This window comes from Palaemon carinicauda, chromosome 1 (genome assembly GCF_036898095.1).
Source record: "Palaemon carinicauda isolate YSFRI2023 chromosome 1, ASM3689809v2, whole genome shotgun sequence".
Classification (NCBI taxonomy): Eukaryota; Metazoa; Arthropoda; class Malacostraca; order Decapoda; family Palaemonidae; genus Palaemon; species Palaemon carinicauda.
In genome coordinates this window covers 213,939,397-213,954,270 of record NC_090725.1, presented here as the reverse complement: position 1 = coordinate 213,954,270, position 14,874 = coordinate 213,939,397, and the positions used below count along the sequence as shown (strand labels likewise).

The 14,874-nt window shown below is 38.6% G+C and overlaps 1 protein-coding gene across 1 annotated transcript in view; it reads left to right on the top strand.

Moving 5' to 3' along the window:
• LOC137653989 (BRCA1-associated ATM activator 1) overlaps positions 1-11,303 on the top strand; it is a 379,147-nt gene extending 367,844 nt beyond the window's left edge. The window contains exon 22 of the mRNA XM_068387628.1: positions 10,246-11,303. Within this exon, the coding sequence (XP_068243729.1) occupies positions 10,246-10,355 (110 nt within the window). The 3' untranslated portion in view covers positions 10,356-11,303. The remainder of the gene's footprint in view (positions 1-10,245) is intronic.
• Positions 11,304-14,874: the final 3,571 nt, after the last annotated feature.

Here is a 14,874-nt window from a genome sequence, read left to right as displayed (position 1 = left end):
TGAAGTGTCCACGGACACGGAGAAGGATCTTCTTTGAGACGATCCTGAAGAAGAGTCTACTCTACCACCCGGATGAGATTAGGACTACGACTCGACAGAAGCGGAGGAGCCCCTGCTGCCTGTGCCAGCAGTAGAGCCGACACCGTCTACATCATCAGCTCCTACCCCTCCATTAGATGTGATGGGTCATGCAGTTTTGGCCCACATTACCACCCTAATGGAAAATCTACGTAAGGAGAACGTAGATTTGAAAGAAAAGATGACGAGAGAGTTCCGTGAAGCGACTCGGATCGTCACCTCCCGAGGGTCTTACAAGTGACCCAGAGTGAAGTACCTGCCACCCTGCTCCGAGACCAATCCCTGGAGGTATGCGGAGTTTATGCCAATCACTAACGGATAACTCTACATCTCGTAGAAGTTGGGAGCCGTCCACCTAGATGACATTGAGTTTTGGCCTAACTTTGCGGCTTACCCGGAGTGCTTCATCCGGCTGAAGAGTGAGCCAGCGTCGAGAGAAGAGACGGAACCAAAGAAGGTCATGGTATTCGACCACGACAAGGCACAGGCTCTCTTTATGAGTAGCCTGAAGAAGGAAGGATACACAAACTCACGAGTTTCTGCACTGAGCAAGAAACGCCCTACCTTTCTTGCTCCTTCTTCGAGAGCCTTCCCCTTCACGTCGAAGGCTTTTCTGAATGTCCTCAAGGCCGCTGAGGCAGGCAAACAATGCCCTACACTAGAGGAGTGTAGGCCTTTGTCTCTGGCCTTGCCCACAGATGAGAAGGAATGGAAGGAGGTCCAAATAACCTTCTTAGTAGCAAAGCTTGACGCAGATATCGCGGGACAGCAGTTCAGCGAGAACCTACCGAAGCTATCGGACTTTCTCTTGCGAAGAGAGCAAGAGACAAAGGAGAGGCTAGCAGCCTCCCTTTCCCTCCAGAACTGCATGGAGATGTGTGCAGGCAATGCCAGCACCTTAGATATGTACATGGTCCTGGCCAAGATGCACATGGCCACCCTCGTCAAGGACCTATATGCCTTCATGAAGGCCAGGAGGGACTGTAGGGAGTTCGTGTTTGCCAGTGCAACGGAGAAACACGAACCCAGGAAGCTGATTTCTTCCTGTATCTGGGGTAAGGACCTCTTCCCAAAGGAAGAGGTCCAAGAGGTAGTAGAGAAAGCTGCCATGGAGAATAAGAACCTTCTCCAAAAGTGGGGCATCTCCTCAAAGAGGAAATCTTCCCCGGATGCTGGTCCCCAACCCAAGAGGAAGACAAAGAAGCCACGACTACCTTCTCGGCCTGCTCAGCAACATCCCACGGTCACCATGACCGCTGTGCTCCAAGTGCTCCCTCAACCACTGACCACCTTCCAAATTGTGCCTCAACAGCTGGTAGCCCAGTCACCAGCCTTCAACCCAGGGTTTGAGAGGCACACCACTACCTTTCGCCCGAAAGGAAGAGGATCTCAACGGGGCTCCTCAAGAAACCCCTCACGAGGCAGGGGATGACGCGGTCAGGGTGGCAAGCTCTCAGGACCATCTAAGCAATGAGATGCTCCAGGTAGGAGGGAGACTCCAACACTTTCGGGATTGTTGGACCTTCGATCCCTGGGCCCACAGCCTAATCAAGAATGGACTAGGATGGAAATGAAACAGATCTCCACCTTCATTTCCTCAGTTCTTCCAACACTCCACCCCTTTACTGGAAGAATATACCTTAGAACTCTTGAACAAGAAGGTTATAAGGAAAGCAAAGTCCATTAAATTCCAAGGAAGGCTGTTCTATGTTCCCAAGAAGGACTCAGACAAACTCAGAGTCATTCTAGACTTGTCACCACTCAACAAATTCATCGAGAACAACAGGTTCAGGATGTTAACCCTTCAACACATCAGGACCCTGTTACCAAAAGGGGCGTACACAGTCTCAATAGACCTGGCAGATGCTTACTGGCACCTTCCAGTCAGCCGCCCCCTCTCCTCCTACCTAGGATTCAAGTTACAGAAGACAAAGTATGTCTTCAGAATCATGCCCTTCGGACTAAAAATAGCCCCAAGGATCTTCACGAAACTTGCGGACGCAGTCGTACAACAACTACGCCTAGAAGGCGTTCAGGTAGCAGCATAACTGGACGACTGGCTGGTGTGGGCAGCATCCAAGACTGCTTGCCTGCAAGCATCCAAGAAAGTGATCCAGTTCTTGGAACATCTGGGATTCAAGATCAACTACAAGAAGTCTCGCCTCTCTCCAGCTCAGGAGTTTCAATGGCTGGGAATACATTGGAACTTGAAGTCACACCACCTCTCCATTCCACCAAAGAAGAGGAGAGAGATCGCGGGTTCTGTCAAGAGACTACTGAAATCCGACGGGATCTCAAGACGCCAACAGGAAAGAGTACTGGGCTCTCTCCAGTTTGCAGCAGTAACAGACCCAGCTAAGAGCACAGCTGAAAGATGCTTCAGGAGTCTGGAGAAGATCCGCATCAAACGCTCGAAGAGATCTACAGAGACCGGTACCAACCTTACTAGGATCAGTTCTCAATCCGTGGTCGAAGGTCAAGAGCCTAACAAGGACCGTTCCCTTACAACCACCTTCCCCATCAGTGACCATCCACACGGATGCCTCGACGGAAGGTTGGGGAGGTTACTCCCATCAAAGGAAAGTCCAAGGGACCTGGTCATCCCTGTTCAAGACCTTTCACATCAATATTCTGGAAGCCATGGCAGTCCTCTTGATGCTGAAGAAACTATCCCCTCACAGATCAGCCCACATCAGGCTGGTCTTGGACAGCGAAGTGATAGTGAGATGTATGAACTGACAAGGCTCGAGATCGCCCCACATCAACCATGTGATGTTAGCCATCTTTCGTTTAGCGAAAAAGAAGAGATAGCACTTATCAGCAGTTCACCTACAAGGGTTCCGCAATGTGACGGCGGACGCTCTATCCAGGCTAAAGCCGATAGAGTCAGAATGCTCCCTAGACGCAGAATCATTCTCCTTCATCTTGGAGAAAGTCCCAGAACTGCAGATCGACCTCTTCGCGACGAGCGACAACAAGAAACTACGGATGCCATGTCCCTCGATTGGAACAGATGGACCCGGATCTACCTGTTCCCTCCAACAAATCTCCTGCTGAAGGTCCTCAACAAGCTGAGATCCTTCAAGGGAACTGCAGCAGTAGTGGCCCCCAAGTAGCCCAAGAGCAATTTGTTCCCTCTGGTGATGGAACTGAAGCTGAGGCTGGTCCCTGTACCGAACCCAGCTCTATCCCAATTGGTTCAGAAGTCGACTGTCTTCGCTTCATCACAGAAAACCCAAAACCTTCATCTCATGATTGTCTTGCTTTAGCATTCAAGAAAAGATTTGGGATCTCGAAAGACAGTATAGACTTCCTAGAAGAATACAAGTCAAAGTCAACCAGAAGACAATACGAATTGTCTGGGAAGATGTGGGTTGCTTTTGTTAAAGCAAAAAAGACGAAAGAAATCTCAATAGACTTCTGCCTGTCCTTCTTCATCCACCTTCACGAACAAGGCTTGGCTGCCACCACGATAACTACGTTTAAGTCAGCTTTGACTAGACCTCTTCTATACGCCTTCCAGGTGGACCTGGCGAATGAAATCTTCAACAAGATTCCGAAGGCATGCGCTAGACTTAAACCAGCAGCCCCTCCGAACCCCATTTCATGGTCTCTGGACAAAGTCTTACACTATGCTTCAACCTTGAGCAATGAAGATTGCTCTCTAAAGGATCTAACACAAAAAGTGATTTTCCTGTTTGCTATAGCCTCAGGTGCTAGAGTTAGTGAAATAGTAGCCCTATCAAGAGACGAGGGCCATATTCAGTTCACAGAAGTGGGAGAACTTAATCTCTTTCCTGATCCTACATTTCTCGCCAAAATCGAGCTAACCACCAAAAGGTGGGGTCCCTGGAGAATCTGCCCTTTGAAGGAAGATGTCTCTCTATGTCCAGTAGTGTCTAAAGGTCTATCTTCGAAGAACTTCAGACTTCAGGGGAGGACAGCTCTTCTAAGGCGAAACCTCAGGATCAAACTTATCCCTAAAACAACTGAGGGCGAAGCTCACCTACTTCATTCGCAGAGTGGATCTTGATAGTACACCCGCAGGTCATGATCTGAGAAAGATTGCTTCCTCGCTGAACTTTTTTCAGTATATGGACTTTGAGCGACTCCGCTCATACACTGGTTGGAAATCCTCCAGAGTCTTCTATAAACATTATGCGAAGCAAGTGCACGCCTTAAAACATTTTGTGATGGCGGCAGGTAGTGTTGTGAAACCTGTCGTCTAGTGCTGCGATGAACAGTGAACTGTTTGGGACTGTTTCAGTTGGGTGAAAAGGTGTTGACACTTTGCAGTGCAATACCCTTTTTATTAAGTGTCACCCTGGTAACACTAGGACTGTTCTTTATAGGTGCAGAATTATACCAATGACACCAGTGCCATGTGTACACTTGTACGCAGTGTTGATAATTATCCAACATTTACAGTGAAATTATCTTAATAATTTTTCAACTGATTTCTAGTGGCTAATGACTTTTCTTCTCTTTCAAGTAGAAAATATATTTATCTTTTATATGTTGGATGTATAATTCTATTGCTAATTTTTAATACACCATTTGTTACATTTAAGTTGTCTATTCAATAAATGTATAATGTGTATTTGCATCTTATTCGCCCCAAAATTAGTTAAATAAAATTAGACAGAGTTTTTTACTTATTTTCATAAGTAAAATTCATGCTTGAGGGTACTTATATATATGAACAATATATCTGAATGATATTCACATTTGTTCCTATATAGATACAAACCTTGTTGCTTCTACTGTCAAGTACGACATTTCCCTGCAGGCCAGGAAGCCCTAACATTGTTACATGCTTAGTGGTGATGACGTATAACAGTATCGTCATATATTTCTGTGGTCTGGATGACCATATAGAAGCTGACCCAAGGGTGAGGCACTTATACAAACCCACAGATACAATACTTTCAAGTAATTTTCTGGTAAACTTCCATCAGGATGACATGGCTTGAGCCCAAAAAATGGATTTTGAAGCAAAGCAAAAAATCTATTTTTGGGTGAGATGGCCATATCGTCCTGATGGACCCACCCTCCTTTTCTAAGAAAAGGATTATATAACAATCCCCACCTGAAACTACTCTATCTGTAGCACCATGCTTAATTGCTACAAGGAATGGGTGGCCATATTGTATCCTGTAATAGTATGGGAAGGGGATCCATTGGGTAATCTTGATGACGGTTCCCCTTCAATTTCGCTACTCTTCCCCCTCAAAGCGAAAACTCTATTCGGGTTGAAGATTGCCATGTGTCGTATCAAGAAATATGTCCCCTGATATTATCTGATATCCTTAAGAAAAATTTTAAGGATACTTGCGCCAGGAATTAGAATTCTGGAGACCTATGGTCAATTCTCTGGGAGTATCACTGTAGCCAATATCCCTTAGAAAGCTGCCAATAGGAAGCTTCCATCAGGACGACATGGCCATCTCACCCAAAAATAGATTTTTCGCTTTGCTTCAAAATCCGTTTTCTACTTATAGTAGTTTGGAAGGATTGACTTAACAATATAGTGTATAATGTGTTCAGTTTAATCATATACATGGTGTACTGTAGTTGTGTTTTCAAATAAAATAAAAAGGAAAATTAATTTTATCTTTATAATAAAAATATTCCTTTAGGATTGTTTAGTACAGTGTTTTTCAACCTTTTTGTGGCCATTGCCCATTTTTGGTATTCCTAAGTACCTGTGGCTCAATGCCCTCCAAAATTGTGTGAAAAATAATAATTGATTTTATTAAAGTTTTTTAGAACACTTTTATTAGCTTTACATCATTATTTACAGAACTATTTCTTTAGAGCTCTTCATTAGTTTACATTTTCATACTGGAAGAAAATGTTGGCCTTTATCAATGTTAGTAACTCATAATTGTAATAAAAACTCTAAGGACATGACATTGCATTCATTTATGAAATTACAGTAAACGCTTTCCAGTATTTCCGTAGCTAAATTTCATGGATTGTAATAATATCTCCAAATGTTTTTCACTTATGTAAATAAGCACCTGCCTGCACTTAATAGTATTCTAAATAAATTGTGGACATTGAAATAAAAACCAAAATTCCATTTTTTTCCCTATGAAGTTAAGCACTGGCGTGCATTGTTAGTAAATAGAATATGTCTATTTGTATTGTAATAAAACTAAATTTACACTTGTACAACAATTATATAAATAAAATTAATAGTACATTATTGTTGGCATATAAGATTCTGCGTAGATTTAGTAGCTAGTGTGATGGTTGTGCTTGCTTTTTAACTACAAGTCTATCAATTTGTGAGACAGTTGTAGATAATGCACATCTCATGTCATGCTCCACCCCAAGCGATTTCTCTTTTTTTTCTATTTGTAATAAAGCAAAAAACCCGGATTCACACAGGTAAGCAGAAGCTAAAGGTCCAAGCTTCTCAACTCTAGGATATGATACACTTGGTAGTGACCAGAATTCCTGTATAGAATTTTCTTTGAAATAAATCCTTGATACTGAAATCCAACTTCATTTCTATGAATTTATCTTGGTCACTCTCAGGAATAATATCTGGTTCTGTATTAAAAGGGTTTCTCACAAATGACAGATCTATTTCTTCAAGATCAGGGAAGGAGACTACCTGGAAAATTCTTGGCACAAATTATGAAGGCAGCTGATTATTTCATTTTGGAGACAAGATTCTGTTTTGTGTTCTCTTCCTTCAGCCACTTCACAGAGCTTCTCAAACATAGCAAAATTACCAGAGCTAACTTTCCTAGTCGATCTCTTCATCCTGGAAACAAAAGCATGCAATGCATGAACAAAGTAAATTGCTGTTGTTTCCTTACACTGAAACTTTAGGTTAAGTTTGTTAAACTGGCCAAATATGTCGGCTAAACTTGGTTCCCAAAGTGAATCATTGAAAAAATATGCTTCTTTTCTTGCATATCCAAAAACATCTTTAGCTCTCCTCTAAGTTCAAAAACCCTATTCAAGACATTGCCCTTGGACAGCCATCAAACTTTATTGTAGAAAAGCAGAAGTTGATGCTCTGAATCTAAATATTTGCACAACTGTTTGAAAAGACGAGTGTTCACGGGCATAGCTTTTACATAATTGACTGTCTTTATAGCGTTGTCTAAGATGGCTTTGACTTCCCTAGGGAGAGTTCTAGAGGCCAGTGCCTGTTGATGGATCATGGAATGAATCACTAACCACAGGAGCAATCTCTTTAATTCTAGACAAAAAAAAAAAACACACACGATTTTAAACCTAATATGGCAGCTGACCCGTCAGTACACACTGCACACACACTCTTTCAAGATAGGCCTAACTAGCAGCAATAATTTGTTACCTCTTTCATTATATCTTCACCTTTGGTGGTAGTTTCAAGTGGCGTACAGAAAAGAAATTCCTCTATAAATTTTCCCTTATAAACGTATCTAGTAAATACAAGAAGTTTTGAATAAGATGAAACATCAGTGGGATCATCTAATTGCAGAGCAAATAAGCCAGCATCTTTTATCTCCTTGATCACTTGTTCTTTTATACCAATAAACATGTCTTTGATGCGTCTTTATACTGTGTTGTCAGAGAGTGATATTTGCTGAATTTTATTCTCACTATCACCCCCCAAAACAAAGTTAACCATCTTTAAAGCACAAGGTTTTATAAGATATTTTATGAGGTTTTTCCTTTTAGCTATTTCAAGTGGTACCTCACATGAAGTCTCGAGTACATTCCTACTTTGCGTCTGAAATCCCCCACTTGAGTCCAGTTTCATTCATTATAAGCTACATTCATAACGTTTGAAGAAATTCACGTCTTTACCAAAATGTTTATGGTAAGTCTTGTCAAGAGGATTTTTCAGTTTTGAGGGCATCAAGGAATCATTACCAAGTACTTTCTGGCAAAAAACACTCTGACCCTTTGCTACAACCTTATCAATAAATGCAGTAAACCCATATCATATATATTCCTCATAAAAACTTTTAGATTTTTACCATCTGCCACGTTTCATGAGAAAAATAGAAGAAAATTTTGTGTCATCATTTCTAGATTTTGCACTGTTAAATATTATTTTAAAGATGCTTGTGTCATGGCCCCACTCAGAACCCGCCATGACCCACCAGTGGCTTATGGCCCCCACAGGTTGAAAACCACCGGCTTCGTAGCTGTACGTATTTTGCCAAGATGGAGGTAGACGGTGTGCTTATATAATCTCATTAACAAAGTTGCAATCATTGCTGAAACTCGCAAATTCTTTTATTTTTATACTTTCTTCAACGGAAATACAGCTTTCTTTTGAAGGACCAAGAAAAAAACAGTGCATTTGATTACTGTTCATCAGTCTCTCTCTCTCTCTCTCTCTCTCTCTCTCTCTCTCTCTCTCTCTCTCTCTCTCTCTCTCTCTCTCTCTCTCTCTCTCTCTCTCTCTCAAATGAAATCTTTGTTTCTTTGCAAAGTCTCTATTGAATACTCACTGACGGAGTCGTAATAAATAATTTCTTAACCTTTATAATCAAGCCCCACAGAGCTAAAAACTATAGAATATCGTGCATCAGCAACACGAATGAAAGTACGGCTAATGTTATGCGATTTAACTCAACAGCACAAGTAAATAAAATATGAAAGAAATATTTCAAATAAAACTTTTGAAATTAGTATGCTAATTGGAAAATAATAGATCAAGTAATAATTGTTTCTTTTAGTAAATATGCCTTAATAATAAGGGAGTTATTCAATCCCAAATTTGAAGTTGAAGGACTTCGCAAGGTTGATCAGCTGATTTGAATATAAACAATACATAAAATTATAATTCGCTATGTTTTTAATTATAAATACGATACTAAAATATAAATGTTACATGCATTATTATTGGATACAGTTAAGTGGAGCACCAGTTTAATCAAAGTCCGGTTTATTTCAAATATAGCTGTAAATTTTTACCACAGTAAATGGATTCACATTATACAGAGAGCTAGGACCAGCTAGGTGAAAAGTTGGATAGTGGCGTAAAGCACTCCCAGTGTAAAGGAGCGCGGGCTATTTGAAATCATCGCACAGCGTGAATTTTATCGCGAATATGAGAATTTTCATTTAATAGGTATTTTGTTGTTCTTGGTCGCATAAAACTGAAACCGCAAAGAAGGAACCCGCGATAAAGGATTGCCGACTTTGTTACACAATTTTTTTACTGTTTGATGTTCTTGCATTGTCACAAGAGAGGGTGCTGACAAACAAAAGAAAATTATAACAAACAGTAAGAAAAAGATCCAACAGTGTAAGACTGCAGTAACAATATATCCATGTAGATTGTGATAAAAGTTGACAGTGGTTTGTCTGTGACAGACAGATGGACGGGCTTCCCCTCGCACCACCTGTTGTTAAGCAATTACCTTATTAATGATTGAATAGCTATTCCAGTTTGTGTGGAAGTCACATCTTTTTTTTGAAATAAGATAAGTTATCCAGTGTCATTATTGAGAAGTTCATTGTCGCTAATGTCAATTGAAGGGCTGTACTACTGTACTGTATTTTATGATGAATATAGAACTATTCAAGTCCACATCAACCTCAACGCTTACTATGATTATATTTTTTTTTTATTCTATATATAACTAATCATAGAAAGGAAGTTGTCAAAATGATGGTGAGTGTAAGAGAACACAATATCCTTGCCAAATTTATATGCCAGCACTGCTTACCTTCTTACATACGACATGGCCATTTTTTTTTTATACATCAGTCAAGCTCTCCCTTCTTTAATGAAGAGCACATGAATATTGAGTAAGTACTGAAACAATTAATTTTTGTCCAAAAATTATTATTTTTCCAATGCATGCATGGTTTTCCAATACATACATCCTACATCCAAACCCCATAAGAGAGACTAAAAGCAACTAAAGCTTGAAGGAGATTTATTTAAGCATCACTCACAAGGTTCTTGAATTAAGGTTTTTATTGCATAGATGCACAAAAGCTGATTAAAAGGAAAAGATATATTTTATTGAAAATTAATTATGCTGATCTTCAGCAGCTTCATAAAAAATTTCATATTTATTCTACTTGCTAGATGTTATACAGAATTGGATTGTACAATCTTGTTATTAATATTACAAATGATGTGGATTCTAATAATATAATTGTTAATACCTTTCTTTAAAACATTTTTTTTTTCAGATAATATGACCAAAATTAACTTGTTGTCACTCCTAGATGATATTCTTCTAGAGGGATGTAAAGTAGAATCCCAAGATTCAGACGACAAACATCTTCGAGATTGTTATTAAGTCACGGTGCTGTATTTATTAATTGGCTGTGAATACAGATATGCTTGCTTAGTCAAGTATAAGGATAAAATAAGAAAGAATTTTATCCTATAAGTCTTTAATTTTATATAAAATTATTCTTTTTTACTAGTACTCAAAAGGTTTTATACACTATAGCATGGAAATGTTTTCCATAAAACTTATGTAGGAGTACAAATTATATTTGAACTCACAACATTCCATAGAAGCTATTATAATCAATTAATACTTGGAAACTCTGCTTCTAAATAATAAATTCATGATAGTTCCCCTCATAAAAGAAAGACTGGTGTAATAAGTATACATATTGTGAAATGATATTATTGTTTTCTGTTGAAAATTTCTAAACATATATGCCGCTAAGTGTTGAAGAGCAAATATTAAGGCTATCGAACAATGTACATTTTTGCAATAAGTGTAATGTTATAGAATTATAATATATTAACTGTATTTTTGTAAACATTTATGGTATTTCATTCTGAGTTTATAATGAAGCTACATACAGGTGATTTTGTGTCGGGCTAGTATTGGTAACCTCTATCCATAAGTACAACTCAACTTTAGCCTTTTTAGATTCATTGTGTGAGGTTATCATTGGCCAGTTCTTTGGAGTGAAATTTCTCTTATGATGCGTAACATACAATGTTTAACCAGGAACATGTTTCTTAGTTGTGCAGTAAATAGATATGTCTATGGATTTTTAGATTTCAAATTGGTGATTAAAATCACTTTTTGTGTATAATTCCAAAGAACTGGATTTTCTCCGGAATATGCATATTATATTGTAACACTTCGGCTCTTATCCAGCAATAAATCATTATCACTAGACCATACATGCATAAAACCAATATTTTTTTTCTATGGTTGGGAAATTAAGGAAAATTTCTCTTATTATATCTACCACTTTGTACAAATAAAACATCAATTTCATGTTCATATTTGAAAATTTAAATCCTTCTATTACTTATTACTTGTTATCAATTTGTTCCTACATGAAAACAAATCTTTGCCATTTAAAATGGTATACTCTAGCCCGCAAGCTTGTATGGCCGATGAAGAATCATCGAGGATCTAGCACCCAATATGGCATGTCCTACTCTCCCATGTGTCAGGTCGACAGGGTTTTGCTTGAGTCGGGGAACAACTTTAACTCTGGCTGTGCTGAGATTCAGACATCCATCGTGGCCATTGAAGTTTTCATTAATTTTGTACTAATTGTTTTCTCTCATCTTTTAAAATAAGTGTGAAGTGTGTAATAAGGACTTGTCCTGGTGTGGAAGGACGTCTGTGTGAGACTTTCATGAGTTGCGTGGAAGTTGATCCTCGTCTTGTGTGTCCAACATGTAGGGTATGTTGATGCTCCTCAGAATCCCCTTGTGATTTTTCTAGGGAGTTGTCGTCCTCCCAATGGAAGAAATTTCCCGTATGCTAGAAGAAGAAATCTAAACAAAATCATTCTCCTTTGACTGCTTCAGGGTAAAAGGAGACGAAGAACTCTAGATCTTCTCCTCTGACTTCAGAAATTCCCGTCTGAGAAGCGCATTGATTTCATAACCCTCCAGCGCTCTGGACTCTTATGACCAGCTCTTTATTTCTGACCTAGGATCTCAAAGTGAGTTCTCAGGTTACATACCTCTGAGGTTTATAGAGCATTCTCCAGAGTAATCTCCTGAGCGTGCTCCATCGTGAAGATCACCTGACATCATACCATCGACTTACATTACATCCTACATTGCTCTGCTTCTTGCAACCAAGTCTGACCTTCCACTTATGTCTCAAGGGCCACGACTTCGTGAAGACCAAGGTATGTTGATTAAATATTCTCCAATAGTGTCATTGACAGTGGTCTGTCAGGTGAGGGATGGTCACCAAGTTCAATGTCTTAATTTCATTCCCAGGCTAGAATGGCAGCATGTTAGTGTGGCGAGCCATCATCAACAAGACAAGAGTGCGAGTTAGTAAGGCCTGTCTGCCTCCATACCGTGCAGGGTTGCACGAAATGCATCTGACATACAGCAAGTTAGTGGTGCTTCTACCAAACCACATTCCAGTGGCATGTCCATCATACTACAGGTCATAGGTGCCTCCGCCAATTTGTAGTTTAGGGAAGCTCCCTGCTGTCCCTCACGGTGTGCACCCTCAATCTCTGCTCCCTTATTCTTTACATTCTCACCCTGCAAGGGTCGATTATGTGACACCTCATAAGGTAGCTAGTTCTCCACTTGTTCTATTGGAGGATGATGAGATGTTGCGGGTCAGACGCTTATACAGCTAAATTCGCTAGTGATAGGTAGTTTTTTTTTTAATCATTGTATTCTTGAAACTGCTTATGTGCATATTAGATGTGCCTTTCTCGTGCTTTTTTTTTTTTTTTTTTTTTTTTTTTTTTTTTTTTTTTTTTTGAGAACGTAAAATATTATTGTGCTTGAAGGAATTTCATTAAGAAAAGTGCTATTGGCATTTAGCCACGTGTAGCATGTATACAGTTACCTATTTGAGATTTTTGGAAAAATTTAAATTACACGTTTGTATGATATTTGAGTGTCAACATACAAAATTGTGTGAGTTGGATAAGTAATAACTCCGAAAAGAGTTTCTGACGTCATTCGATGGATGAATATATTATATTCATATGCTCACATAAAGTTGGCAACTTGGCAATGGTATTATAATTGTACCCTAAGAGTATGAAGATGAAACATTAATTTTTTATTGATATTTTTGTGACACCAAGAGTAGCCTATTAACAGTAAAAGAAAACGGTTATATCTATAAGATCTTTTAAAAACGACAACCTTTAGAAAATTAACATCGTATCCCGTATCACCCTAATCCCTTCTGATAACTATAGGAAATTAAAAAAGTAGAATGATTGAACACATTCTCAACTGTGAAGAAAATAAGTTACACCAAGCTCAGACCAATAAGTTGTTGATTCAGGGCAATATTTCAGGCTTAACTTTCCTTGTTTCAAACCCTAGACTAACTCCTCTAGTGGTTCTTGCATTTCCCCTTAAACTAAAAGTAAGTTTTCTTCTATGTTTGATCCTTTCCTTCTATTCCCAATTTTTATTGAACCTTTTAATTTCATTTACCCATACAGTATGATATGATATGCAATGCCATCCACCTATGAAATATGAGGTTGCTTAAGACTTCTGGCTTTAGAGAGTGGGGATACTAGGAACCAGACTACTATCGGAATCTTCTGCCTCGCATTCAATTTGTCTAAAAGAGTGACTAGAAATGCGTGAATGCAAGGGTTTAGCAACCGAAGGATCTAATGTAAATGAAGAATTTGAAGCTCTGCAAGAGGATCTCGAATCTGTTTTTGCCGTGAACATTCAGAACACTTACCGACTGGAATTATACTCGACTTACAAGTCAGATTAGGGTTAGCAACTGGACAGGTAAGACCTGGTACGTCCAGAATTACAACCTTCAAACAAAGACTTACTGCCTTGACATTGATTAAAATTCTTGACTAGAATACCATGATTAATATATTAAGGCATGAAAATATTACCAATTCCAAATATGTAACAAAAATTCATTGAATAGCCTGTCATGTAAATTACTAATCATGACTAATCCTTACAAGTGATATGAGATTTGGGATGTAGGACTTGGTACTGGGATTGGTAAAACTTGATTACCAAAATATTCTTTGAACAAAATGCAGCAAATCTAACTATGAAATAACTCTGGATATCCAATAAAAATTTAATTCCATCTAGCATGTATGTTGAGTTACTTCTGTTTAAACCTACACAATAAGATGAAATATCTGAACAGAAATTATTGTGTAACTAGATCGACACATATGCTAGACTTATGCAACTTTAGTCATATCTCAAAATAATTTGTAATCACATTGTTGATTTATTCATGCCTATAAACTTCCAAATTAAGATTGACAGTCTAAATTTCCTTTTAAAGATTCTGCAAATTAGATCATTTTAAGTGAATTCTAATTCTCCTGTATTCAAAAATTTTCTTTTGTTTACTCTGTAAGAAATTTAACCCTGGATAGGTACGCTCCTCGGACACCCCTTTAAGGGTATACTCGGACGCGAACGACCCCGACGCCAAACAAAATTCTTGAAAAATCAGTTTTTGCAGTAACCTCCTTTTTTCTTTTGCCAAAAAAAACTTCAATGAATGCTTAAAACAACTGTAAAGATAAATACTACTCATCTGCAGAAAAACTATTTATTATAAATATTTTAAAAAATTAAGTAGAAAAGAAAAAGACCTGACATAAAAATTCATAAAAAAAAGTTGATACATATATACACAAATCCTTTTAGGAATTGATTCTTGAATGTTTAGGACACATCTTGATGTATTTTGGATGAAGTCAGACCCATGGAGGTGAAGATCTGAAATGAGAAAAAAAGGGTAACTTTTTTTGGCCAAAAAAATTTGTCCAAATTTCATGAATTTTTTTGGGTACCCAAATGAAATAGGAAGTGGCTAATTTTTTTAGGGAATAAACATG